The sequence below is a fragment of the Prenolepis imparis genome, unplaced genomic scaffold, assembly GCF_030444845.1.
Source record: "Prenolepis imparis isolate NDT839.2.m4 unplaced genomic scaffold, iyPreImpa1.0 SCAF_9, whole genome shotgun sequence".
Classification (NCBI taxonomy): Eukaryota; Metazoa; Arthropoda; class Insecta; order Hymenoptera; family Formicidae; genus Prenolepis; species Prenolepis imparis.
This window is the reverse complement of record NW_028141167.1, coordinates 498,320-526,226: the sequence shown is the minus strand read 5'-3', so window position 1 is coordinate 526,226 and position 27,907 is coordinate 498,320. Positions and strand designations below refer to the sequence as shown.

Genomic DNA, 27,907 nt, shown 5'->3' with positions numbered 1-27,907 from the left:
TATAACATATTATATTACTTACAAAATATTATCATTTTAATTATATTATGTTGTAAATAATATAATATGTTATAATATGCACTTATAATATATACTTTTTCCGCGATTAATATTTTTTGACAGAAATCAGCTGATAACTGTCAAAAATATTAATCGAATTTAAAGTATTAAAACATTTAAAACATATTATTATTTTATTTAATTTAATTTTAAACAAACTGTCAAACTGCTAATTCTCGCGATGAGAGGCTGTCCAAAATAAAATAAAATAAAATAAAATAATAATGTTTTAAATAATGTTATAATATTTAAAACTCGATTAATATTTTTGAAAGTTATCAGCTGATAACTGTCAAGAATATTAATCAAGTTTTAAGTATTATTAACAAATTTAAAACATATTAATATTTTATTTTATTTTATTGTGGACTAACTGTTAAACTGCTAACAGTGCTAACCCTCGCGATGAGCGATGACAGCCTCTTGATATTATAAATATAACGCACAACGCGTATCGAGATAGTTGATCAGCATCGCGGAAAAGAGGCAACAATACTTCGAGACTTTCAAGAATCAACTTAACATGCTTTTTTTTAGAAAAAGAAAATGTATTTAAATAAATAGATATTTAGATATAAATTTGTTTGAATTTTAAGAATGTAAAATTATTTTTAATTTTCAATACTCGGATATTTAAGATTTATTAACAATATAAAAAAAATCATTATTTTTATAGTAATATGTTATTTTACCAACTGTAGTAATAATTCAACACTCACCAATTTGATGTGCGGAATTGTAGACAATGTTAATCTGTAAAATATAAGCGTAAATATTATATAAAACAATTATTAAAATATTTAAATCATTTATAATATTTCAAATCAAATATTAAAATTAATTAGAGAAAATTTAAATATTAATTTTAATGTTTCAAAAAATGATTATATATGCGCATAATTAACTTTTGTTATTTACTTTAATTATAAATATTAAAAAACTACATAATTTGCAAAGAAATATTTTTTAAAGAAAGATAGAAATAATTATAAAAAATATTTAAATTAAAATATTTTACTATTTATTTTTACTATTAAATATTTTAATTAAAATATTTAATAGTAAGAGAATCTAGATACGCATTACATAAATAATTGTATCTACATATATCTCTTAAATAAAATACAATGTAGAAATTGTATTTTATACATATACAAATATTTATTATTATTAAATTATTTAAAAAATTATTATATTATTAAATATTCTAAGCATTTCAAAATATAAAATCCAGGATATTTTATATTCATTATTATACAACAATGTAAAATTTGAATCATTATCGCAAAGTTATAGATAATCTCACAAATAACAAATGAAAAGTTAAATAAAAAATATTTACCCTATCGTTGCTCTGCCGTTGCCCGATGCCTCCCCGGGCCACCGACCTCTCTCTCTCTCTCTCTCACTCTGACTCTCCGCGTCGTTCCTTTATGGTTATGGCTCCAAACACTTGCACTCACGTTATTTTTTTCGTTCGCGACGCGCGGCGACGCCCGGATTTTAGCTATCACATTTCGACGCGTTTCGGTAAAACGCGAGAATCGCGAGAGCTTATTCGCGCGCGAATAAAACCGATGCTCTGTTTTCGCGTCGCCGCTTTTTTCAAGGCCCACTTATCGGAAGGCCTCATCGAACGACGATGATGCGGCGACTACTTCACGACGCACTCAGGAGTCGCCGATATTCCAAGAAAAATGGGCACTACATTTCACTATGTTTTATATATCACAATTCAACGACGTAGAAATCGGATCGACACGCCGAAAAACTCGGGAAATTCGCGTCGAAAGCGCAACGGTAATTCGATCCGCCCGTGTACATGGTAGACTCGCTCATGAAATGGCGTCGCGTCGCGTAACGGACTCGCCCGTGCAATCGCGATCACGATGTCGTACACGATTTCGCGACGCGATCGGATTTGTACAATAATTAAGCACGTAAAAACACTAAACTCACACTCGTACTGTCGCAATGAGAGCACAAACGTTGATCGCGAACCGAAAATGCACCTACTAACAGACAGGCTTGTGCCAGTTACGAGACGCGCAGCACGCCAAGGTCGCAAAGGTAATGGCGGTGGTCGCGGTGTACGTGCGAGCTTGGAGCTCGGCTCGGCTCGGCTCGGCTCGGCTCGGCTCGGCTCGGCTCGGCTCGGCTCGGCTCGGCTCGGCTCGGCGATCCGGGCAGCTCCGACTTGACGACCTTGACGTGTTGCGTGTTCCGTAACTGGCAGTGCAGTTATATATATAATCGCAGATAGATCATTATAACATTATTTACAACATATTACTATTTTACATTTTATAACACATTATTTTAAAATTTAATTAACAAATGAACACCTTATTAATATTTTTTGTCAGAAATCAGTTAAGAAGTTAATTTGCTAATTCATTTTTAAAATAATATATATGTTAGAAAAATTAAAATAATATCTTTTAAATAATATGTCATAATTCTTTAAACTCGATTAATATTTTTGACAGTTATCAGCTGAATTCTGTCAACAAATATTAATCGCAGATAGGTCATTATAACATATTATTTACAACATATTACTATTTTACATTTTATAACATATTACTATTTTAAAATTTAATTAACACCTTATTAATATTTTTGTCAGAAATCAGCTGACTAAGCAGTTAATTTGTGTGTGTGTGCTAATTAATTTTTAAAATAATATGTTATAAAAATTAAAATAATAATATGTTTTAAATAGAGAGAATGTTATAGTACTTTAAACTCGAATAATATTTTTTGACAGTAAGCTGATTTCTGTCAAAAAATATTAATCGACTTTAAACAAACTTTATATTATTTTTTTTAAATATCATTCTTTTTAACATAAAATCAAAGAATGACGCACGCTACACGCGCGCTTGTATTATTCTAGTTTAATTAAAATATTTGATTTTAAACATTTCTTTGAAGTTTTACAATATAAAAACATAAAAAGCGTTGTTTCAATTGTTTTTATAAATTATTAAATTTCTTCCATCATTAAATGTGTCAAATTAAATATTCGCAGATTATCAATTCTATTCTCCCGGTTCTCATAAAATAATACGATATTTGCGTAATTATCAATAATTGAATGAAATGAAACTTTCGGATAATAACAAAAATGGTGCATGGTATTCTTTCACCCGCGAAAACGCGAGAAGTAAGTAACTAATTGAGATCAGTCAGTTAAAGTTTATTAATTATCCGGAATAATTGTAATTTTAATACAATCTATATATCTCTTTTTTTGTGCGATATAATTATATAAAATTTAAATAATTTGTATAATTTCTATATCAAAATAATAATTTGTAAATTTTATATAAATTATTTCAATATAAACTTATGAAATTTATGTAACATCTAGATTTGTACTTATTTACTTTTTTTGTACAAGGCATAATTTAAAAAAAATTGGCAACAAATAGTTATCACGGCTTTGTTCCGCAAAGGATACGCGATTCACGATCATACACATATCGGAAAATCGATTGTCTCATTGTCTGACAGCCTATTGTGCGATTTTACAAGTTATCGAATGGGACAAGGTATAGAATACGAACCGACGATTATTGCTTGTCCCGATCCCCCGTTACTTATCCAGCCCAGTGAAATTTATCATAAACATGTGGGAATAATACCGAATTATCTCGGGCATATTCCCGGAGCAATATTCAGGCAAGTTTAATTAATTAATTGCATTATGATATAAATATAAGGATCCGAGGATATATCAATCAAGGTGTCTAAATATTCGAAAAATCAGGATTAAAGGATACAATGATCGAAGGATTCGAGTACGAGTCCAAAGAGAAGGAAAGACTCTCAAGGATTCAATAATCCGAGGATCTTAATATCAAAGACATATTTTTTTCAATAAAATATCTTTACTTTGTAGATGCGGTAAAACATTCGGAGCTGACACGATAGATGCCAAAAAATGGCTTCAAGGAAACTCTGCCCTAAATCGACTTGGCAATAACATTGTTTGACGTTATTCGACGATTATAAAATCCGATAACCACACATAAATCGCGCAAAAGTATATTATATAAAAATTTACAAAACTTTATATATAAATTTAATATTATATAAGTATATCTCTCTATACTATATAAATATTATATATAAATTTAATATTATATAAGTATATATTTCACAACTCCGCTATTATATAAGTATATTTACATATACAAACGGGTTGAAGATAAAAAGGAATTTTTGAATTATATACTTCTGCAAGAATTGCAAATCTCAGTTATAGCATCTTTCTAATTGCTAATAAATTATTCATATGAAAACAATGTATAAAATATTAATCAAATCAATGCAAAATACGAGACAAATATAATGAGCGAATATACAAACATATATACACACATATATTGTAAGCATTGTGTGTGTATAAACATAATTTCGATTATTTAGACACCCATTCCTTCAAGATATCGGCAGCCGCCTTCAAATTTTCGTCCTTCTGTTAAAACGATTGATATTTAACAAACGTGTAAAAGTTTGTCGCATCTTAATTAAAATTATAGCACTCACCTTTACGATAAAAGGGCTTACCTTTATGAAGCAATATCGTACATAATCCTCTGCTAGATGCTTGTGTTCAAGACCGTAAAACGCTGAGGGGGGAATACCTTGGAGACCGACGTTCTTCGTCATCCATTTAGTAAACCTGTAGTCCTTGTTCTCGTCCGTCTCTTCGTGCAGGTTTACTTTATTCTCCAAAGCAGACCAGTTGGCGACCATAAAGTAACCACCTTCGGGTATCGTCGGCACCATACCGACTTCCTGAAGAAATTTCGCCATGTAGTTGCGTTTCGGTAACAGCTCCTTTGCTAGACTATGGAAGTAGCAATCCGGTTGGTTAAAGCGTTCCATTTCCAATTCGAATCCAATAGCCACCGCTTCCTTAAATGGAAATAAAGATGAATAATTAATTTAATTTTCTATTAAAGAATACAATTGAACTGTACAATTAGGAAATATTATTTCTGTTTTGAAGAAATTACCTGAATCGGTGTATTACAGGTGTACACAGAGTTTTGATGTATCACTTGTAGATTATACAACAAATTTTCTGGTGCGTAAGCCCAACCTATTTTCCAACCTGTAACGCTGAATGTTTTGCCCGCCGATCCGATCGTGATTGTGCGTTCATACATATCGGGCAATGTTGCTGATTAAAATAAGAAATAATTTTTTAAACGATATTCAAGATTTTATATTCGTATTGTTAAATACATAACAATTCTTACCAATTCTTATGTGCTTATATGGTTCATAAACGATGTGCTCGTAAACCTCATCAGAAACCACAAGAGTATTCCATTTTTTCGCGAGATTGGCAATAAACTGTAATTCGTCCAATGTAAACACTTTTCCTGTCGGATTATGTGGAGTGTTGACGATGATGCCTTTAGTTTTGTCGTTGAAAAGGTTTTCCAACTCTTTCCTGTCAAAGACCCAATCGCCAGAAGTGACCGTACCTGATGTAACTTTCTGTAAAACAGAAAAACAAATAATACTAAATTATACATATATTTTCAATATGTATAAAAAGTTTTCGCTTGCATTATTCAAAATCTTTACCGGTATTAGTGCTATGTATCTGGGAATACCTCCGGCACTCTGCACCATAGGTACATAACAGTCAAAGAAGGGTTCGATAATGATCCATTCATCTCCAGGATTAGTGTGACCTTGTAAAGTGGCATATAATGCTTCATAAGCACCAGAAGTTACTAACACTTCTTTGTTTGGATTTAAGTCACGATTAATGAGCTTGGAGTAGAGTTTTGCAATTGCATTTACTAATCTTGGATGACCCTGCAATATATTTACATTTATATCAATAAAGTATAAAATTTATATTTATATGGAGTGAGATAATTTTATCATCATTGTTGATTATTGTTTATCAATAATAATTATCTTGGTAATATTATATTTGTAATTTATACAAATATTTAAATTGAATTAAAAATAAATACATAGATACTTACAAAGCTTCTAGTATATTGTTGCAATAATGGATTATCACTTTTGGCAATAGCAGCCAAAGCGTTGGTTACATTTTCTGGTGCATAATAATCAGGAAATCCTTGGCCCAAATTCAGCGGCTTATACTGCAGAGCGAGCTGGATGTATTCCACCCTAAGCAAATAAATGTAAGCGATACAATAATAAAATTTCATATTTGTTACAAAAAGAAATTATTTGTTAAAGTTATATCATTATTTACCAGACAGATTTCTCATTGCCCTTTAAACGATTGGGAAGATCAAACTTGGACATTTCAGCAATGCTTCTGATATTTCTTACTGTATTAAACGAAGCACTCTTCCTCGCTGCTGTCAGGAAACTGACTCTTGCTAGCATCTAGACACAGATAATACAAGCAAAGTCGATTATATATCAATGATACATTGATATATAATGTTATTGGAATGATTCATCATAATTCTATAGCAGTTCAAAGTTTGAATGTCAAACAGATATTCAATAGAATATCAACAATATTATGTGAAATCATCTTTTATTTACGATAAGATTAAACACAAGGTTAAACTACCGTGTGTTAATTTTCAATAATATCGTCATGATTAAAATACTTGTTTAAAAATACAAATCAATATTATATACAAAAGTAATAAATATATGTAACAATAAAAACTTATGTAATCAGTAATATCGTGTTATGGCGGGAAACTCAATTTGCAGAAAGATATGCTATCGCCATTGTAAATTGTATTTCATTAGCCCATCTTTTACGAATAATTTAGTTCTCAAGAACACGAACATGGTTAATCGTACAACATATATCAGAGGCAAGAGCGAATCAGAATTATTACAAATTACGACAAGTACGTACTCAATTTTTCGCTGTATCGCTGGATATAGAAAACGAGATGAAATAAACGTTTGAGAAAAGACACACAGATCAAAATCGATATCTCAATGCAACGAACGAAATAAACGTGGACGTGTCAGTGACTTATATAACAAGTGTAACAAGTGGCAGATAAATAAAATAAAAAAAGAACGTAAACACTGCGAGGGGAGAGGAATTTCTAATCACGTGAGACGAGTTCGAGCTACTGGTCGATGGATAACGAAGACAGCGAAGAAAACAACGAAGGGAAACTCTCTACGCAAAGTTGCGCTGGAAAATTCCGCGATTAGCCTCCATATGTTCTAGGGACTTTAGAGAATGCTCGACTGTGATTCGTCGATTAGCTTACGGCGAGAGGGAGAGAGCGCGTGTCGATATGCGCGAGCGTTCGACTTTAACCTTCAAGTGGCGCTGCGTTACGTGGTCGCGCGGCGGTCGGAATTCGGCGGCGCGGAGTGGGGGTGAGTGGTGGGGGGTGCGCCGTGCGCCGCGCGCGCATCCCCCCACCACTCATCCCCACTCCGCGCCGCCGAATTCCGACCGCCGCGCGACCACGTGACGCAGCGCCACTTGAAGGTTAAAGTCGAACGCGCGCGCATATCGGTGGCTGATGTTCCATCTACGTATTTTATTACGTCTGTGAGCCGTGTTTTTATTCCTCCTTCCTACTGTTATGGCACGTGAATTTTTCAATCATTTCTATCATTTGAATCATTTGATTGATCAGAGCGAAAGAGATAAGGATTTCTCCATCCCGATTGATCGATCAAATATTTGTAGCGTCAGTTTAAGCGTTAATTTAATTTAATCTCATTGTCAGTTGTATATCAAATGCGTTAGTTGCACTTTGTATATATCGGTGAGCGAAGTGAAGTTAACCAGTTAATGTTTGATTTAATTTTAATATAATGTTTGATTTAATTTTAATATAAGGGTGCTGCGATTTCACTATCAATTTGTCGCTAGCGTCTAATTGATCACGTGATCTGATTTGTGACGCTAGCGTCAAGAAGAAAAAGCTTGATTTGTTCAGCTTTCAGAGAACGAAGAACGAGACGCTTGTCATAGTTGTAATTTGGACGCTAGGCTGTTTTCACGCCAGCGTCAACAGACGCTAACGTCAATTTGTTTTTATTGATGCTTGACGCTGAAATCCAGCGTCACAGCGTCAAGTGAAAATGCACCCTAAGCAAATTACAGAAATTTAATTACAAGTGCAATATTATTAAATAATTCGTTCTTAATATCTAGATTAAATTATATAAAATTATAATATAATAAATGTCTTGTGAAAATGTGGTCATGAGATAATATATATCGACTTTTCTCGTGTAAAATTGTATATCGAGAGCGTAAATGTTTAAGGCCCGTTCTACAATAGGTGTCGTAAGTCGTAAGTCGTAAGAATTGACCAATCACAGTCCATTATTCTTCTCGAATTCAACTATGATTGGTCAATTCTTACGTCTTATGACTTACGACACCTATTGTAGAACGGGCCTAAATCCTATTATATTTGTTGTTTATTTTATATTTATTTATTAATTTTATTATACATATTTTTTCGAAGATTATAAAAGAATAAAGGATTGGTGGAAGAGAGGAAGAGAGAGCTTACCGAGAGCGCGAAGAAAACCGTGATGTTTCTCATGATGGATATACTTACTCTGATCTCTGATCTCCGATGTGCCGAATAAAAAATGAAAGGCAAAGGCTAACGACTTTCACTTCTCAGTAGTCCACCTTCGATTTATCGAATGATATAGATTCATATAATAGCTGTTCCTTTTATTCGCGCGCAATTCTAAGGCCGGTATTCATAGTCCGTTCTTATTTCGACAGTCTTAAATATAAGAACTGACTATGAATACCGGCCTAAATTACGTCATCGACGAAATTGGCCGCATTCAGCAGACTCAACAGTTGAGCAATTTTCCGATGTCATTCGATGCTGATTGGCTGGATCTGAAAGTAGAAACCAATCACGTTCGATTGCTACTTAGCGGTTGAGTCTGCTGAATGCGGCCATTATGAAAGACTCGCAAAACTCAAAGTGAGTTTTTGTATTTTTCAATTTTTATATCTCGGAATAATAGGGAATAATATTCACAAATAAAATATAAAATGACATATAAAATATAAAATATATATAGTTTACAACACAAAATTCGTAGATTAATTATACAAGTTGATAGATAGATATATAAATTTTGCTACTGCTTCGTTCGAAACATTCTCACCAATCAGGACAGTTTATGGAATGGCGCCAGTTTGTTTAGTAACCGGTTAAAAGTGCTGAAAAAAATTTGACAAATTGGTGTTGATATATTTCAAACAATCAGAGTATTATATAAAATGGCACAGTCTACGCAAATAATAGAGACCCTTGATGATTGTTTTGTGAAAACGGCGACTAATATTATGAAATATTACGGTAAGATTCTAGCGAGGTTAGAAATACATTTGTAAAAACACAATTTTTTTTCCGAGTATCTGCATTTTTACAGGTTTTTCTTTCATATTTTTAGAAGATGCAATATAATAAAAACCAGAATATATAGTGTATTCTAGAAGGAGACATTAGAAAAATAAATAATATTTTTTCAGTCGATGGTGAAGAACGGAAAAAAATATTGGGGCAATTGAGAGATATCTTAAAAGAAAGCTGTGACGAATCTGCAAGATTAACGGCTGCAAATGTGATCAGACAGCAACAGGAAATCGCTTTTGACCCAGAAACCAGAAAGGTCGAAGACATTCTAAATGTAAGACGAGATGTTAATCTGAAGGGAGTTTTCAGCTTTATAAGATTTTACATATTTGCTGTGTTTACAACAGGAATATAAGGAAGCTATATCTAATATCCAAGTTGATTCATCGCAATGTAACAGACTACTGGAGTATGATCGTCAGATCGAAGGATTGCTTCAAGGTAATTGCTAAAGTAGAAATTCTAGTTTAAAGTATATATTTGAGATATTTCTTCCTTGAGAATAGTATACATTTTTTTCCAGCGTAATATCTGCATTTTAATAAATTTTTTAGCTAATGAAGATTTAGCGAATAACGAGCTAGACGACACAGACGCAGAGTTGCGATTGACAGGTAGCGAAATAAATGTAATAGATCCAATAACAAAAACAAGGATGACCAATCCAGTGAGAAATACAGTCTGCGGTCACGTGTATGATAAAGAAAGCCTTATTGCAATGTTACAAAAAAATAAAAATACCAGGTACATTTATTTACACAATGCTAGATATAGGAATATATACTGCAGCATGTATTACACTGTATTTGTATCATGTTTATAGATGTCCTGTGGTAGGATGTACCAGTACAGATTATATAGACTTAAACCAATGTCGCACTGATTTTGTGACAAAAGTGTACCTGGAAAAAAACCCTGCTTAGATTTGGAAGCAAATGCAAAAATTTATGTTAGATGTTTGATTAGACATATTGTGAATAAATATATATATACATATATATATATACATATATATATATACATATATATATACACATATATTTATTGACAATATGTATTCATAGTTTATATTTTATATATATATATAAAATACTTATATCTTTTATATCAAATAGAAAGTTATTTTTTTACATTGAGCAAAACTTGCTTTAAGTTCACAATTAAATATTTTAATTTAATACATTATAATACAAGAAATGATATGTTTCTATATTTATATATATATATAGAAGATATATAAAAGATACATATTCTTTAGAGAAAATATACTATTATAATACAATATTGATTAATATTATAATATATATAATCTTAATATTTTATTTATAAAATAAGTTGTAAGGCAATTATATAAAAATTGATTTTAATTTGTGTGATATTTGACGAAGTCTCTTTCGAGTGGGTCGCGATTGCAATTCGATTATTTATCTATGATAGATCTAATCGCGCTTACATTCAATCGCATCGTTATTAATCGATGATAAAGCTCAGGCTATGTTTATGTTTGTTCTCTTATCAATATTTTTAGTTCTGTCACGCATTTATTTTGTCGGCGATGTGCTCGATTGGGACTTTACAAGATTGTCTGCATCAACCATAATTATCGAAAACATTCACGGATATGTCCCATATGTAGAACCTAAAGTTTACGAGAGTTTTGTACTATCACCACGACGTCGTCTTTTAGAACATCCACGCTGGATCAAGCAAGCGTATCGCAGCAACGATTACAATGTCGCTCGAAAACGCCATCAATTTCGAAATCAACTTGACGAGAGCAGATCTTATCGTTCAGCTGTAAAGAATGACGAAGATGAAGATGATGAAGAAGGGGAGGAAGATGAGGAAGAAGAGGAAGACGAAGATGACGAGGACAAGATTGATGACGAAAATATGAACGAAGAATCCGAAGAGCCAGACGAAAACGAGGAAGAAACGGTGAACGAGGAACCCAGCGAGATCTACGATTACGGTTAGTATTGAAGGACAAAATTCTTGCCGCGTTTTCCAGGTCGCAGCCGCCGTCAGAAGTGGGTCCAGGAGTCGCGTGGTGAGATCCGGTTACGTGCCGTTTGGAGATAAGGTCGGAGAACGCGAGAGACGCGAAGAGGAAGTCGTAAGGATTAGATCAGGCACCGAGGAATGCGAGGACGAGTCGACGGAATCGCTGCAATATTACGATTACGGTGAGGATGCGTCGAGGAGAGAGGAACATCTCATCCTTTTTTCTTTTTTTTGTTTACAGATATTTTTAAATTAAATTAACGAAATCAAAAAGGTTTATTAGCCATGCTAAATTAAACGCGAAAAAATATATATTGTACTATTCGCAGAATTTTTTTCAAAATATAAGTTATATACATTTTTTTCCATTTTTTTATCTCGACAAATTTTAACTTTTTGTAAATATTATATTATTGTAAAAACAAAAACTTTCAGAGACTGAGGTGAGAAATGTCGCTTCCCAAAACAGCGATAAGTGTCGAAAAGTATTCCTCGTAAAGATGCTCGGCGCAAGTTTTTTGATTTTGTTGCTAACCTGAGAATTTTGAAGGTACGAAGAAAAAGTATTCGCGTTATATTTTAAGATAAATGATATTTTGGTATTTTAATTTAAGATAATATATATAATAATTATGCGCGCATCAATAATAAATTTCTTTTATAAATTTCTCGTTTCAATTATTTGCAGAAAGTGACAGCGCGCGCGTGACTTTATATATCTAAAGTCCGGAGGATAGAAAATGAAGATGTCAAGGAGTACTCGACGATCCGATATAAATTCGATGGTCTTGAAATTCGACTCCGAAACAGATTCCGGGTGAATGGCACGAATACGTAACCGAGCTTCGATTTCGTTTCTTTTCTCGAGTTAGGTCACCGACACCGAATACACAACCGTCAATGTTTCATGGCCACGCGGTTAAGTTCTCTCTCTTTACGCGTTCTTCGTATCTCTTGATCGATCGGATGTATCATCTTTCTTAAAACGTTTGCGATATGCTAGCACAGTATTTAACTCGATTATTTTAAAATATTATTTTAATTACGTGTGAAATTAGAAGGAAATGTGTACATTTTATGTATTGAGTAAGAGCTCAAGTACATAATGAAATAATAAGTCATAATTTATTAAAATAATTAAAATAATGTATTAAATCGTATCAAGACTAATACATTTTCTGCGACATAAAGATTGAAACTCATCGCGGAGAAACGGCTAAAAATATTTTCAAAATTTGAAACTGACCGCGAGGAGAATGATTTACTCTCGAACGCGATCTGATCGCGTGAAATTGTTCGTGCCAGGATCGAGCCGACAGATGGCTTTACGAACACCACCGCGTCGAAATGCGGTTGCGCGTGATTTCGCGTCTTCCGATTGGTCGCGATTCCTACCATGTGGTCGCGTGGCGTGAGTGGGGATTGGCCGGCGTGGCCGCGGCTGCGGACGAAAGTAACGCGTTTTCCTCGTAGTATTATTTACACCGCGGTGCCTAAAGCTGTCTGAAGTTGGTCGCGACGCGTTCTTCGGTCCGTGTTGCGAAGAGTCGTTTCGTCGTGAACAAAACGAGACGAAAATCACGAATAAACGCGGTTTCGCGAACGAGAGGCACGAGAAGCGACAATTCTCTGGGTACGACGACGACGACGACATTTCGCGCCACGTTTCTCCGCGTGCGCTTCGATCGAAGAACCTGTGGATCGACCTGTGAGTGCGCCATGTTCGCGCGTCGCGGCACGTCACCGGTTTGACGTCGCTCGACGCGACGGAGCGATTCGCTTTCGACAAAGAGAAGTGGACAAGACAAGTGTGTAGTTTTACGTGGTGGAAGCGACGACGTGGTAGCGCATGCGAGTGAACGCTCGCGACGTGGTAAAATAACACGTCGACGAGAAGACAGGCACGCGGACACGTCGCGGGATCAGTGGAATGTGTGCACGCTGACAGGTAGATATCCGCGCCGCCGCACTTCTCTCTCTCTCTCTCTCTCTCTCTCTCTCTCTCTCTCTCTCGCTCGCTCTCGCTCTCTCTCGCTCTCTCTCGCTCTCAAGTATATATTGTAGCCGTAGCCTCTCTGTGTATCCTCTTTTATCGCGCTGCAGCGTCGTTTTCTTTGTAGTCCTCTCTTTTTCTCTTCACATTCACGTGCCATCTCGTTTTCTCGTTCTCTCTCGCTCTGCACGATTGTGTCTATTTATGCGGCGTCCTGTCCATCTCTCTCTCTCTCTCTCTCTCTCTCTCTCTCTCTCTCTCTCTCTCTCTCTCTCTCTCTCTCTCTCTCTCTCTCTCTCTCTCTCTTTCTCTCTCTTTCTCTCTCTTTCTCTCTCTTTCTTCCTCCCTCTACCGCGTTCTCCGGATAACAACTCTATCTCTCTTTCTCTCTCTCTCCTCGTATCTCTCTCGCGTTTTGTTTCTCTTCACGGTCGTTTTGCTACGCGCGTTGCCGTTCTTTCGTGTTGCGGAATCGCCAACGATGGAGTGAAATAAAAACTCTCCTTGAAAACTCTGCGGTTCAAGTTTTCGGAATCCTCGTGTCTTGAACTTCGTGTAAAAGGTTTTTACAAACTCTTTTATTTTTTAATTCTTTAAATTTTTTTAAAAAATTTTCAAGTATTCTTAAAAATCTACGCATCCTTGACTTTTCGAGACTTGAGATACTTTTGCTATTTTTATATACTTATAAAAAAAATATGCAATGGTCTCTTTATATTTTTGAAAATCTTTGAAGCATCTCTATACAGTGATTAAAAAAATATTTAAGTCGTGCCTGTCGGTGTAATAGGAAAAGGCATTTATATAAAGTGAAAGTCCTCGTGTAGTCGGACGTGCATTGGAAATATATACAGTGACATGTAAAATGCCACGGAGAGTGTGCGAATGCAATTTTTGGATTAGCGATTCGCAATTTCCGCTACACGGTTTATCGCAACCAGTAATAACGCTCAAAAGATCGATATCCGATCGATATTTCATTGCATTTTTTTATTTGGATTCGATATCGCGCATGAGGTATTAATTATTAATTAAAAACGTGATCAATGCTTGAAAGAAGATTAAAGTACGATTTATTAATCGTATACATCGCTAGGTGAGAATAAATTCAGCGACGTTTGCGCATTGAAATATTCTCGCGATTAATATCCGTGAAAAATGTAGAATATGACGTAGTTTGCGAGCAATAAAAATGTAAATCGCGCGATCTTTATATTCTCCGACACGACATTTGTCAGCGACCATTTTTTCCGGTTCTCTTTCACGATCGCGATACTTTCTATGCCTTTGAAATAAATCGCCAAGGACGTTATCACGAAGCGTGAATGGCGATAGCGATTATCTCGATCGGGGAGTGCATTCATCGGTTGCCCGATTGGTCTCTCTTTTCTCGCTCGGATTAAAAAGTCAGAAGCAAGTTGCTTAGCGATTATCTTTGTATTCTCTATAATCGTCATTATACATATATAGCTACTCAAGTAGTTGCAAAATTAAAATTGTATTATCGGATCGGAAAAAGATATACGCGATATCTATATATCATTAAATTTATATTGGGTATTAATTGGTTTTTAAATTAGTTTTTTTATTTATTTAGATATATTTTATTCATTTATTTATTATTTATATTTATTTTTATATTTTATTTATTTACTTTACATAATTTATAATTTTCGGGCAATTTATATCCTCTTGGTGCCTTGTTTTTTTCTACTTTGTTCTTCGATCCTTTTTTTAGCCTCCTTTAGCATTCCTTTATGACGATTTATTTTGGAAGATCGTCAAGGGCGTCGCATCTCGCATTGTATGCATCGTAGACCTCAAACCACTCGGTCTGTCCGCCGAAAGAAATACGGCAGTAATAACATTTCTGCCGCTCGCGTGGAATCGCGAGGGAGAAGAACGAGCGAGAGGATGAGAGGGGTAAAGAGAGGAAGGGAGAGAAGGGCGACGACCCGCGCGATCTTTATCCAATTACACAAACGTAACTCCCACCTGAGTAAAGGATTCCCTTCGCCGCCGTGTCATGTAAATCCTCGCGGCTCGCGGCAATATTTAACGCCTGTACCTGTACCCCGGCTATATACGCACGCTCGTTAAAAGGCGTACTCCTAGAAGCAGGAGAGATGCAGGCCGCTCTTTCTCTCTCTCTCTCTCTCTCTTTCTCTCTCGCGGGAGTAGGATCTCGAGGATCTTTCGCGATCCCTCCCGGCCGATGAATCGCGAACGGATTCCATCGCAAATTCCTTCGTGTATCTCAGCCAGAGAGTCTGAGAGTTCCACTGGGGAAAGTTTGAGGGAGTCTCTCGGAGATGATGTTAAATCTCAAGTCATAGATCTTGAAATCTTAAATCTTGAAAAGGCCAAAAAGAATTGGAAAGAAGAGAAAAATCTAAAGAATGCACGCGTAGATATCTGAGAATATCAATATAATTAATTTAGTAATGAGCGTGTTGATGACTCATTATTTTTGAGTCACTTTTTATCGAATAATCTTAATTGCCTTATTTTTCTGAAAGCAGGTTAATCTCTTTTTCGTTTCGAAAAGCTAATCCGAGTCATATTTTCATTTCAGTTGTCTCCAGCCAGCGCGGGCACGTTCGAATGGAAAAGGGGTTCGACGTCCGGATCTGGATGATGCCGAAATCACGCCGAATCTGACGCCGAATCACATCAGAACGTTCCCTCCCCGGCCGGAAAGAAACGGCGCGGCTTCCGGTGCTGCATTCGTATAGTGGAGGGATATGAAGGAGAGGCGGAAAGGGGGTTTACAGTTCGTCGGAGCTGCTAACGATCGTCGGTGCCGATCGTGGACGAGGCGAGGAATCGTCATCATCGCACGATGATGAACGGGAGCGATTCGACCGCGACGCTGACGACGACGTCGACGCCGACGCCGACGACGACGAGCGTCGCCGCGGACGAGGAGGAGGAAGCGGACTCGGCGGCCTTGACCCTGGACTGTGTCGAGTCCACTGCCGATATAGACTTGGTGAACGGACCGAATCCCTGGCTTCCGGCCTACGGTTTCCAGCTGCAGCATCATTCCCACTTTCAGCCGACACACTTGGAGGATCTACGGGCTAATGGTTCGTGCGTCCCTCTTTTTTCCTGTTTGTTTTTTTTCACACGCACGTGCGTTCTCTTTTCTTCTCTTGTTTTTTTCTCTTTCTTTCTCTTTCTTCGTAACGTTGACGTCTGATTATTCGCGTCTACTCCTAAAGCGTAGAAAGAGTTCAACATTCTAATTATTTCGACATATTAACACATATATTAACACATATATTATTTAGCTAATTTATTTTGATTTTATCTTCTAATGTGTTTTCGTCTCTCGTCATCGTTTCGTCATCGTTTTCTATAATTAGAGTTTACTATTTATAGTTCTTCGCCACGATAAGCACAGAAATAATAATTTCTTGTAGAATCTTGGGTGCAAACAAAAAAAAAGGATTCTTTTCTCTTTCATCGCGTGTGAATCTCTATTTCGAGAGCGGGTGTAGAACAACAGACCGGGGTACTGTTAAATCGTTCTTCTCGACACAATTCTAGGCGCGATTATAGTGATCTAGGTCGTCACTCGCGGCTCGTCACACTAAGCGATTGACCCTTTCAATCCGAAATTATATATCAGAGCTTGGGAAAGGAAGTGTTTTATAATATTCATAATACTTGTTCAATCTATTTTTAAGATTGAATTGGTTCTAAAGTGTCTCTCTCTCTCTCTTTTGTATAGTAAATATTTAAATTTATTATATTATTATGATATTATTTTAAGTATCTTTTATAAGAAATGTATAGTGCGTATCAAGTTTTAATGGAAATTAATATCGATATAAAACAAACAATGATAAATTACGATTAAATGAGTAACACAAAAAGTTTTGTAAAAGTTGGAGAACGCGCGCGCATTTTTTCGGCGTCTTTCATTCACGTTCAAGTAGAAAGCAACGTGTTATTAAAAAACGATCTGTATGCAAAGTCGCCCTGTTTTCTAAAGCCGCTGGAAATCGTGGTAATGATATCGGCCTCATCGTTGATATCTAGAGCGTAATAGACGAGGTGGCGGCAGCTTTGAGAAGGCTCCGGGAAATTGTTGGAAATAATGCATTTTGCTTTCTGATATAATACGCGTGAGCAATGCCAATCGGTTATTTATCTTCGAATCAAGGTTCGATCGTGGAAATTACGATCACACACGGAAAGTCGGTTTTAAAAAAACACGTAACGATTGACAATAATAATTAAGAAACAAGATCCTTTGGATTTTTTAATCGCCCTTAATGTTTCGAACTCACTAGTTCTTTTCCCATCATGTCTTAATGAATTTTGGAGAGCAAAGTTTTCTTTTGACAAAAATTAAAGAGAGAGAAAGATTTTATTAGACAATAGAGTAACGATGACTAACCGATTCGCCATGAGAAAATTACTCGAGTTTCATATCACGTGAATTAACGTCTCAGATGCACGATCATCGATTAGTAAGCAAGCTGCTAACAAACAAAGCGAGAAATGGAGAGTGAGTAAGATCGGTCGAGTAATATCTGCGCGAGAAAAATGATCCGCTCTGTTTACTCTATCATTCGCTTCGAAAGACTGGTTTAGGATGAAGAAAGTCTCAACACATTAAAGATAGAAATTAAAATAAATAATTCTCGAAATAATTTATCATAAAATGTGACTCAAAAATTAAAATAATTTGTTACAATGCGTCGCATTAATTGAATTTTGATATAATTATATACATCTTTAATATTACTTTAAGTTCCTCGTTAGATAAAACTAAATAATTCTCGGTGATGCGCTCGAGAAGTTTTAGAGAGGGTTTAGAGAAGGAAAAAAACATTTTAGTTCGAGATAAAGATAAACCTGAAGAGAAGCTCTTTGGCATTCCGGCGGGTTCTGGCGTATGCATCATAGAGCTATCGCTAATATCCGCTGAAAGGCTCTTGAAAAGATCGGCTAGTCGAGCTGATTATTTTTATGTAAGTCCCGACGTGGTTTATTCTCGTCCGTTAGTCACGGAAAGGCAACAGGCAGCAGACGACTGCAACAGTGCAACAGGTGGCCCCGCCATAATGCATTGCATAGTGGTGCGTGCATCCGCACTCGTGCAAGACAAATTGCGCTCCAGCGACCCGCTCTCGCAATCGCTGAAGAGGAGAGGCGAGATCCGGCCTCACATGGTTAGAGACATTTAATTCCATTTAATGACGTATCTTCTTTCATTGACGTGTCTAACGTCGCATTTGGCACTTGCGAGGGAAGGCAAGCGACTCGCACAGAATTTTATTGTTAGTCTCGATAACCGGATGTGTCAAATTTGCAAGGAAATTTCTTCTTTCGTAAATTCAATCTGAAATCTATTTTAGTTTAATTGAATGAAATAAATTTTTAAATTTATCAATAATTATATTTAAATTAATTTAATTGATATTAATATATATATAGTTAACGAGCACAATTTTTTGCGCGCATGTAACATTTTCCGCCGCCTGTACCTGCTTTGATGATTCAAGATGTGACGGAAATCAGGTGCATCTATACACACATATAAGAACGCGTCTTGCGTCATTCGAACGAACCAGCTCTATAATTATTGGGATTAATTGATCGGTCGACCGATCAATGATTTAGTGATTTAGTGCATGCCGATCGTGCTATTTGTGTATCTTGGATTCGCGTGTAATCGATTGTGGACGACTCTCATGTCTTCGATTAATCTTTCAAGTATTTTGGTTAATATTTATAATTTTTTTATCAAGATTTTGCGTCAAAACGTAGCAATTATTACATAATTAAACATGATAAAACGTCGATATAAAATATTGACGCTTGACTCGTAAGAAAGCATACATGTCAAATAAATTTTATCATATTAATGTGTTATATACTCTTCTCGCTTCATTCATTAATCTTTCGCGCTCTGACTTGCAAATCGCTCTGTGATCGCGATTCAAGCATTCCCGATGCAGATGTGCAAAGTTTATTTCGATAGCATTATCTCGTCGCCCACTCGCCTGGAAAGTTACATGCAATTTCTCAGGGAAAGATCTTCTCGATCTCGACTCTCTGCGCATCTATTCTCTCGACTATTTACTTTCGTCTTTTTTTTATTAAAAAACGCGACAAACTTTCGCGTATATCTTATTTTAGAAATCTCCGCGAAAAGAAATACAGAGCGAAAATTTCTCTAAATTCGGACTCTGCGCGTTGATTCTTCCCTCTTGGCTCTTTGATCGTAAATCAGCTGGAGAGAAGAGAGAGCGACGCACGATGCAAATGTTAAGTACAGCGCGATTTTATTATGCAACTATTTCAATAAGATGAAGGGAGATAAGAGCAGAGCGCCTGTGACTTTTCCGCAAGAGAACGCGCAGTCGTTCGCGGTTTAGAATGCATTCTAGCGTTGCATCGTGCAACTATGCAACATCCCGTTCCCAGCTACGGCTAACTGTTCACGCCATCATTCATCGCGCATCGTGATGGGAGAAGGCGGGAACGTATACAAAACTTTACGTTCCTACACCGCGCACGAGAGCGGCCAATTGACCATTGTTAACCCATTGCATTCGTGATATTTCGCCTTATTTCTTAGTTTCACTCTCTCGGGCTGAATTGGAAAAAATTGGTATTTATCGAAAGACGTCAAATAGAATAAAATAATTCAGTGAGATAGAGAGAGGGAGGAAGGAGATGTGTTTAGGTCAATGTGCGAACCGTTAGGCACAGATGTCCAAGTGCTCGCGCGAGTACACGTGTACAATACTTGTTAAAGTACATCACGCGTGATATTTTCAATTCACTCTCCGCAGCGGAACTAGTTTCTCGATCTTTTTGCTCGCGGGTCTTCTTCAACCTGAAGTTGCCGACTAACGGATAGATCCACAAACCTCTCGTACTGTCAAATGCAGACATCTCTTCGATGGTCAGTGACTTCGAACAGAGCTGAGCCATATTATGAATAAACAAACGTGTTTACGTTTCTGGAGTTTGTCAATATACAATTATGAAACTATGCTTTGTCGTGAGAGTAAAAAAATGCTTTATTCGGTGTATACTTGACACAAGATATGCGTGAAAATGTTGGATCACGCATGTATTTTTGTTATTGAAAAATTTACTGAATAAGCGATTTTAACTTTTACGACAAAGCATAATCTCATAACTGTATGTATGAAATCCTAGAAACGTAAATATTGTTTGTTTATAAGCACAAACATTTCTGAATAATTTTACAGCATTTTGTAAAATTTAACCACAAACCACATTATATTAATAGTTATTTAATATAAAAATTTTAATTCAAAAGATAGAATTTGTTAAAATTTTAAGAAAAAAAGAAACTTTATATGTTGAAAAAAAGTGACGACATTTTCCAGAAAGTATGTGTATATCTAAAATGCCTCAAACCATCTTTTACCGAGAAAGCTTAAACAAAAGGTGGATGACCTTCCAGTTACGTTATCTTCCAATGTAATAATGATTACATTTCTCTCGATAACGAGTGAGTCACGAGCTCTCGTTAAGAATTTTGCTCAGTTGCTTTTGTAAGCGGGCAGTTGCTGCACTCTTGACGAAATGACAAGACAACGACGAGTTTACCTTGCTTATTTTATTGAACGCGTACTTGCATGAAACAATAAGATAATATGCGCGCAGAAATTGTGTGTAATACATGGAATTCAAAACTAGTATACACAATCTGTGATTGATACATAAAACAAATAAATAGAAAAAAACTTTTATTAAAGTACTTGAAATAAACATTTATATTTATTTTTGAAATCTGTATGTTTAAGAATTCAAATTTTTATTGTGTGTGTGAACTTGAATTTTGACATAAATTATTAAACAGAAATGTTGATGCTTACAGATACGGTGCTAGTACAACAAATAGATTTTCTGGAGACAATTTTGGAGGAGACGTCCGACGATCTTCAGAGCGATTCCGATCGCAGCGGAACGACATATTGGCTGGGATCCGATTCGGAAACTGAGAGTGTGATTCATATCAAGGCGAAGCAGAGGTCCACAGGTACATAAAAATTCGAATCATTAACGCAGATATATACACATACATGTAACATGTACAACTGCGATGATTTGATTGATATTTAATAATATTTATATGATGATGCGCGTGTAAAAGATTATCTTATAAAATCTAATTTTTTGCCTATAAAAACGAATATCGCGAGATTAAGACATTGTTCTGTCACAGTCGTTTTACTTTCTCTTCTCAGCAGCCTAATAGTTTATTAGAGAATTACCGGAATTACGGGAATTATGCCACAGACTCGCGATCTTATCTGTCACGATTATTACACCATCGAAATATTGGAAAGATCGAATTAAGAAATTGAAAATTAAACTTTAGCTTTATATATCTTTATTTATGCCTTTCTTTTGCTAAAAATTATACGAAGCTATATACATATTAATAATATTTATTAATATTATTAATATTATATTATAATATTATAAATATAATTTAATCTATATTATATATGTGTAAAACATTTAATTGAAAGGACCGAATTATATATACAATATAATCGCATTACAATTCATTCCATTATTCTTATTGTTTGATTCACGCCTTTGAGCACGCAGTTATTGTAACGCGCAGCTTCACGTGGTTGCAGTGTTGTAGGGGCATTTACTTTCTCTTTTTAACATGTGTGCTTCGAGATAATGCAAAAAACACAGATGCAAATTGCTGCTAAAAATGGACGAATAAATTATCTCTCATAATTATTCCAAATATCGTGTTGTCGGAAATACAACGTCGTAAATTCAACTTTAATGAATAAAAACTTGCTTTAATTCATTTTAAACATATAAACATATAATTCATTTTAAACATATAAATTGCTAAAAATCGATTTAATGATAAATTTAACCGGCAAAGTTATTTTCTAATACGCGCGCAAGCTTTCGTGCTTTACCGATACAATGTTCTCTCTAGGATTGTTTACCGAGGAATGTATTGCACTTGATCTCGAATTAATGTAATGTATACATAGGGTATACATATCGATGTACTCTCTTAATCGTAAATTCTAAGGATCAGACTATGTAAACGAATGTTCGTTGCTTCAGTGTGAGATTAAAAGATTATTTTTTCTCTCTCCGGAAATAAATTTAAATTTCCAACACAGATGGTTAAATGTAGAAACGAGTTTTATTAATAAATAATTATATAAAAGAAAAGTTTTATAAAAATATGAAAATTATATAAATCCATCAAATATAAAAAAAAATGAAATAATATGATACAAATCTTTATAAATCCGAGTAAAAGAAACTTGCATAATAAATGATTAAATTTCAATTTACATTTTAATCTTCGGCAAGATTTTAATATGGAATTTTAATGAGCATTATTAATATACATTGAGACTGGTCACGATCACATCTGATGACACCTTTATATCGACGTCGATCGATCGCATGCGACGATTATCAACTAGCCGGTGGCGCTTCGCGCATAACGCTGTTAGCGCTGCTTCCGGTTGAATGAACCGTAACTTCCTGACGGAAGGTATGCATGGGGTTACGAAAGTGGCGACCATTAGATTGAACTCACTTCCGTGACGCGATTTTACAAAGTGGGTCGTCAAACATCCTCCTTTATATTTATCCTAACGTGAGATTCGCGGAATTAAAAACAACACATGCGATCTGAATCTCCGACAGTAAAGTAGGTTTAGGCCACTCACGTTCGCTCGTCTCGCTTTTACTCGTCTATTATGTTCTCACGTGCCTCTCGTCATTATCGTCATCGTCATTTTCATCTCTTGTTTCTATTTTTTATTTTTTATTTTTTTCGGCAGACGAGCGGCTAGACGGTAGCGGCAGCGAGTGCAACTCGGTGGTGCCGAAAAAGCGACGTCGTCGCGATCATTATGGCACCGATCATCATTATCATCAGCACGTGACGACGTACGACGATTATCCGGCCTCGCCGAGGTCATCCAGGTCCACCGCTTCCTCCAGATCGAGCTCGCTACTGCAGTTCGAGTCCTTGGAGAGGACCTGCGCCACCCTGTCACCCTCCAGCTACAGCTTCGACTCTCTGGAATACTCCAACCGATCGAACGCTTCTCATGCAGAGAACGATTCGCCCGATAGCTTGGAACAAGACTACGATAGACTGCTACCGAATGGTTTCCCTGGCACATTGACGGACCATTTTCCCAAGATCAGACCTTACCGTAGCTTCGAAAGTCTGGATACGTGTCAGAAGGACGAAGGTTTCGGCCAAGCGTCTATATCAAATGGTTTCGTGCCTTTGTTCCTGAAGAGAGGTGCTGCCGATTTGTCGAGGATTGGGAAGAAGAAACAGCGTTCAAGGTGAGTTACATGCTTTTCATCCTGATGAAATCTAGTTTTTATTTCTCTCTCTCTCTCTCTCTCTCTCTCTCTCTCTCTCTCTCTCTCTCTCTCTCTCTCTCTCTCTTTCTGAATACTGAACAAAAAAAATCTTATATATAAAAAGATCTCTATTTGAATCTGAGAAAACATGTTGCGATTTATTTATTTTAATCGAAAATTATTCCTAATTTTTAATAACTATTTAAATAAAAATATAATTAAAATAACTTCTCTTGAAATTTCTAATTTTTGATGTTTTAATATGTTGTACATTATTCGAACAATTTTTTCGTCCGTACATGCACACCATTTTCCGAAACGTAACGCAGTTAATATATACATACGTCCACTTGCGTTGCAATTTGCAACTGTAGCCACGAAGGCTTTTGTTTGTTATTCTTGATTTGTATATGCACACGTCGTTAACACTCGCCTATTTTCACACGCGCCATTAGAATAGAGGTACACAACTATTGTAATCACGCATTGTTTCCCGAATTAACAGTTTACGAGGACTGACGGTAAGTGCATTTTTGTGTATTCGAGAGAAAATCTCGGAGAAAACATTGGAAATAGATATTTTATTTATATTTTTTACTTTTAACGAAATATTTGTTACATATTATAATTTTATTATTTGTCCAATTCTTTCTTTCTTTAATCTGACAATTTAATACTTGAAAGATTAAGAGCAAAACGATTAAATATAATTACCTACAACTAATTATGATAATGCAATTTTCTTCATAAATTAATTATTTATTTGTAAAAAATTATTTATTTGTAAAAATGATAAATAATCGCGTTTATATATATAATTATTTTTTTTCTATTTTAAATAAATTCGAAAATGCACAGTTGAGAGATTTCTTCTTGATTTCTCTGCTCCGATTTCGAAATAAAAGAATTAAACAATGTACGCGAATACGTTTGTGCGAGGAAGCTACGTGTCGAACAATTTTCTTGGCAATGTTCGCCGACTGTTCGCCGCGTGATGATCGTTTTACGGCCAAATTAAATGCAATCGCGACCCTGAGGAAGACCACCTTGACTTTTGCTGCTGATATTAGAAATGTTAGAAACACAAATGCATTATCGAATCGTCAAATTATCATCGTTTGGTCTTCAAGAATGCAGCGTTTTGCGCATTTTTTGTAATTTAGCTCATACACAAAGATTCATAAATGCAAAATTTTAAATAAAAGCAATCATTAAAAGTATTTATATTAAATCCCGACATTTTGTCACTCGTATTCGATTAAGTAGAATAAATAAGATAGCAATTCTCTAACTCTACTTGTATCAATATTTCGATCGTGTTCGTCTTCACGAAACAGAGACTTTTGGCACGAGGACGAGGAATATAGAGATCACGATGACGAGGATGAGGATGACGAAGACAATTTCGAAGAATACGAACGAAACCGGACGAATACGGATTCCCGGTTAACGATCGGTTTCGAGGATCGATCACTGCTGTATGGCGAGTCCGGCAAGTATGCGACATCCTTGGATTACCGGAACACGATCGATCTGCGAGAGATCGGCGTGGAAACGAAGAGAGACACGCTTTTGGAGCTCAAGTCCGGGCAAAAGACAGCTAAATTAAATATAGCCGGCGGCGGCGCCGAGCATCATCACCATCACCATCATCATCATCATCATCATCATCAACAACACAATTCGCAACAGCAGCAGCAGCAGCAGCAGCAGTACCAACAGAAGCAGTATGATCAACGCGATCACCATCACCATCATCACCATCGCCACCACCAACAGCAGCACCAAGGGTGGAGTCACGAGGAGCGCTTTAATTTTAGATTCACGGACAAGTCGCAGAGCGCGCCCAGTCTGCTCGACAGTGTCGAAGAGTCAGCACGTGATTTGAACAGCACCTCGCCATTTCGTCTTCGCACCTCGAGGACGACTTCCTACGTGTCGACGTCTTCTCTCTTTGAGAATTATACGCGGGTATCCAGCGTACCGGTGGATTTGAATCTCTGTGGCGTCGCCGCTACGTGCGACGACGGAATAAACGATCGCGAAATGGCGGAAGCCGCATCATCCGATGACGAGACGACCCTGAAGAGTTCGCAAGAAGATGTGACTCTGCGGGAGAACGATGAAACGCAAACGAAAACGAAGGTCGCATTAATCAGTTCGGTGAGAACGCAGCCGGCCCAGAACGCGTTCATGGACGACAATATAAAGAATCGAGACAAGGAGAATGAAGAACGAACGAAGGTCGAATGCGCGAGCGATCATTGCGAAAAGCAGCAAACACGTAGCGACAAGCAAACGAAGCCGATATCGACGGTCAAGACTCAGGATCGCGTCAACTGCGTATTGGACATGGCGATGGTGACGGAAAACGATCTCGATGAAGCCATTAAGCAGTTCAAGCGCGAGGTAGAAGAGGCGGCCGCCTCCGAAGCGGCGAATGCCGCCATTTTGGCGATGGAAACGATTCAACGAACGTCATCTGGTCGAGCTCGATACCGAAATGTGAAGAACAATGCTAGTTACGAGCTGGCGCAGCAGTTCGAGGTGGACGAAAAAAATTTTCAGAAAAAAATTAAGAATAATGACGAAGATCGCAATAAGTCTCCCGGTTCTCCCGGAAACAAACTAATGAACAACGCCAGCTACGAGCTGGCACAACAATGCGATTACGTCAAGGCGTTGCCGAGCTCAAGGGCTGCGTTTCATCGAATGGACGCGTGCGATGAACTGGAGGAAGCTGGAGTGTCAGGACGTTCCTCGGAATTAAGACTCAACGACGTGACGCGCTCTAACACGAACATCAGCAAGGACTCGTCGTATTCCAGGCTGAAGGAACAAGATGACTCGTTTTTTGGTCAGATAAAAAAAAACTCGGATCCATTTTCAGCCTGTGGCGATGCTAGCGTAAGTACGCGGCTGCTAGACGACGAAGTAGATTATCCCTGCTTGGAAACCAAACCCATAGGAGCGTCCTGCTTGGAAGATAGGGTCGTCCTGCACGAAAATATTGAATTGGAAAAGCCAATTACAAAGTTGGAAAGTGTTCTTGGAAATTCTACCACGGTATCCTACATCGACGAAGAATCTTTGAGTCGCGAAGAGGAGTCTGCAGATGGAGAAAAGAACTTTATTGGTGAATTTTATCCGGAACGAATGGCACAGTTTTCTCAACAATATCCCCTGAAGGATGAAAGTAAAACGGAACGAAAAGAAGAGAACGCGCCGTCGAACCGAGATCCCGAAGAGCGTTCTCATAGTTCTGGCTCGAATGACGATCGCGACATCGGCGAATGTCTATGGAGAGTCGTGATCGAGAAGCAAGCGGCAGCAAAGAAGGAAGAAGAGAAGGAGAAGAGGGACGAGGTGGAGGTGGCGGAAAAGAAGGAGAAAGAAGAGAAGGGACACAGTGTCCGCAGTGTTGTTGGCTCCGAGTCCCCACCCGGCCGTCCGTGTTCATTCGGTGAACATAGTAGTGGGAAGCCCGCGATGGCCGTGGCGGCAGTTGATACGAATCATCGCGGTAGTGATCGCGACAAACGTCAGAGCGAAGAGCAACGTGCGCTAGGTATCAACAAGAAGAAAGACGCGGCACGGCCGTTGTTTACCGCCCCGCAGAAGGAGACCGCGAGGACCTACGCGACGTCTTCGACAACTTCCCTGCCCTCGTCCATTTCCGCCGTCATGAAGAACGAGGAGAGGAAGAAGGGTGGCCTGGGCGGCTTTCTGCAGAGATTTTCCAGGCTGAGGTTCAGCGGCCGTACGAAGGTGCCGCGTTCGGAGGCGCAGAAGAAGGTCGTCGAGCCGACGACGAGAACGCAGGAGGAGCTACAGTCGGCGACCGCCAGGAAGAAGGAACCGGACTACATCATCATACCGTTGCATCCGCCTGAAGAGGAGAGGAGACGTCAACAGGAGGTCGTTACTCTCGAGGAAGCCGCTAGGAGGAACAATGTGGACATTCAGAGAAGCGTTTCCAACGTCAGGTGAGTCGCAAAATTTAAATAAGTATCCATACTTGTAGAGATATTTTGTACTCTGTATGTTGTAGCATTGTTTGTTCGTA

At 37.1% G+C, this 27,907-nt stretch overlaps 5 protein-coding genes across 13 annotated transcripts in view; 3 read left to right on the top strand and 2 right to left on the bottom strand.

Annotated features, from left to right (window-relative positions):
* LOC145940476 (uncharacterized) overlaps nucleotides 1-2,048 on the bottom strand; it is a 38,219-nt gene extending 36,171 nt beyond the window's left edge. Inside the window, exons 1-2 of the mRNA XM_083045680.1 lie at nucleotides 1,403-2,048; nucleotides 780-813 (exon numbers count right to left, since the gene is read on the bottom strand). The gene's annotated coding sequence lies outside the window, so the exon portion shown is untranslated. The remainder of the gene's footprint in view (nucleotides 1-779; nucleotides 814-1,402) is intronic.
* A 2,351-nt stretch (nucleotides 2,049-4,399) lies between these two features.
* Kyat (Kynurenine aminotransferase) lies at nucleotides 4,400-7,213 on the bottom strand. Its single transcript, XM_083045693.1, has 8 exons — nucleotides 6,953-7,213; nucleotides 6,323-6,459; nucleotides 6,084-6,234; nucleotides 5,671-5,907; nucleotides 5,337-5,580; nucleotides 5,091-5,257; nucleotides 4,639-4,989; nucleotides 4,400-4,546 (listed from the first exon to the last, which is right to left on the bottom strand). Exons 2-8 carry the CDS (start codon nucleotides 6,457-6,459, stop codon nucleotides 4,490-4,492), a joined length of 1,344 nt encoding a protein of 447 aa, XP_082901819.1. The 5' UTR covers nucleotides 6,953-7,213; the 3' UTR covers nucleotides 4,400-4,489.
* Nucleotides 7,214-9,152: 1,939 nt separating this feature from the next.
* On the top strand, nucleotides 9,153-10,494 carry LOC145940486 (uncharacterized). The gene is made up of 5 exons (XM_083045703.1): nucleotides 9,153-9,407; nucleotides 9,581-9,738; nucleotides 9,812-9,905; nucleotides 10,019-10,208; nucleotides 10,288-10,494. Exons 1-5 carry the CDS (start codon nucleotides 9,329-9,331, stop codon nucleotides 10,385-10,387), a joined length of 621 nt encoding a protein of 206 aa, XP_082901829.1. The 5' UTR covers nucleotides 9,153-9,328; the 3' UTR covers nucleotides 10,388-10,494.
* A 303-nt stretch (nucleotides 10,495-10,797) lies between these two features.
* Nucleotides 10,798-11,618, top strand: LOC145940488 (uncharacterized). The gene is given in 2 exon segments (XM_083045705.1): nucleotides 10,798-10,966; nucleotides 10,969-11,618. Coding segments are annotated over 2 exon segments (498 nt in total). The 5' UTR covers nucleotides 10,798-10,941; the 3' UTR covers nucleotides 11,442-11,618.
* A 539-nt stretch (nucleotides 11,619-12,157) lies between these two features.
* Nucleotides 12,158-27,907, top strand: part of LOC145940475 (uncharacterized) — a 48,189-nt gene continuing 32,439 nt past the window's right edge. For 8 of the 9 annotated variants that reach the window (XR_014426017.1, XM_083045665.1, XM_083045669.1 and 5 more), the window contains exons 1-5: nucleotides 12,158-13,416; nucleotides 16,037-16,550; nucleotides 21,338-21,499; nucleotides 23,301-23,820; nucleotides 25,179-27,827. Coding sequence is in view for 8 of the 9 variants with exons in the window: in XM_083045665.1 (XP_082901791.1) it covers nucleotides 16,304-16,550; nucleotides 21,338-21,499; nucleotides 23,301-23,820; nucleotides 25,179-27,827 (3,578 nt within the window). In the remaining variant the exon portion in view is untranslated. Of the gene's footprint in view, nucleotides 13,417-13,867; nucleotides 14,024-16,036; nucleotides 16,551-21,337; nucleotides 21,500-23,300; nucleotides 23,821-25,178; nucleotides 27,828-27,907 lie in introns of those variants that run through there. The other variant, XM_083045664.1, reaches the window with a different exon arrangement.

What these genes read in the sequence shown, in the direction of transcription:
- LOC145940486 (XM_083045703.1), top strand. Translation starts at nt 9,329, where the DNA reads ATGGCACAGTCTACGCAAATAATAGAGACCCTTGATGATTGTTTTGTG. An exon ending in TAATATTATGAAATATTACG is followed by an intron (nt 9,408 to 9,580) that starts GTAAGATTCTAG and finishes ATATTTTTTCAG; the next exon opens with TCGATGGTGAAGAACGGAAA. An exon ending in AGGTCGAAGACATTCTAAAT is followed by an intron (nt 9,739 to 9,811) that starts GTAAGACGAGAT and finishes TGTTTACAACAG; the next exon opens with GAATATAAGGAAGCTATATC.
- Kyat (XM_083045693.1), bottom strand. Translation starts at nt 6,459, where the DNA reads ATGCTAGCAAGAGTCAGTTTCCTGACAGCAGCGAGGAAGAGTGCTTCG. An exon ending in GATACATAGCACTAATACCG is followed by an intron (nt 5,581 to 5,670) that starts GTAAAGATTTTG and finishes TCTGTTTTACAG; the next exon opens with AAAGTTACATCAGGTACGGT. An exon ending in CCTGTAATACACCGATTCAG is followed by an intron (nt 4,990 to 5,090) that starts GTAATTTCTTCA and finishes TTTCCATTTAAG; the next exon opens with GAAGCGGTGGCTATTGGATT.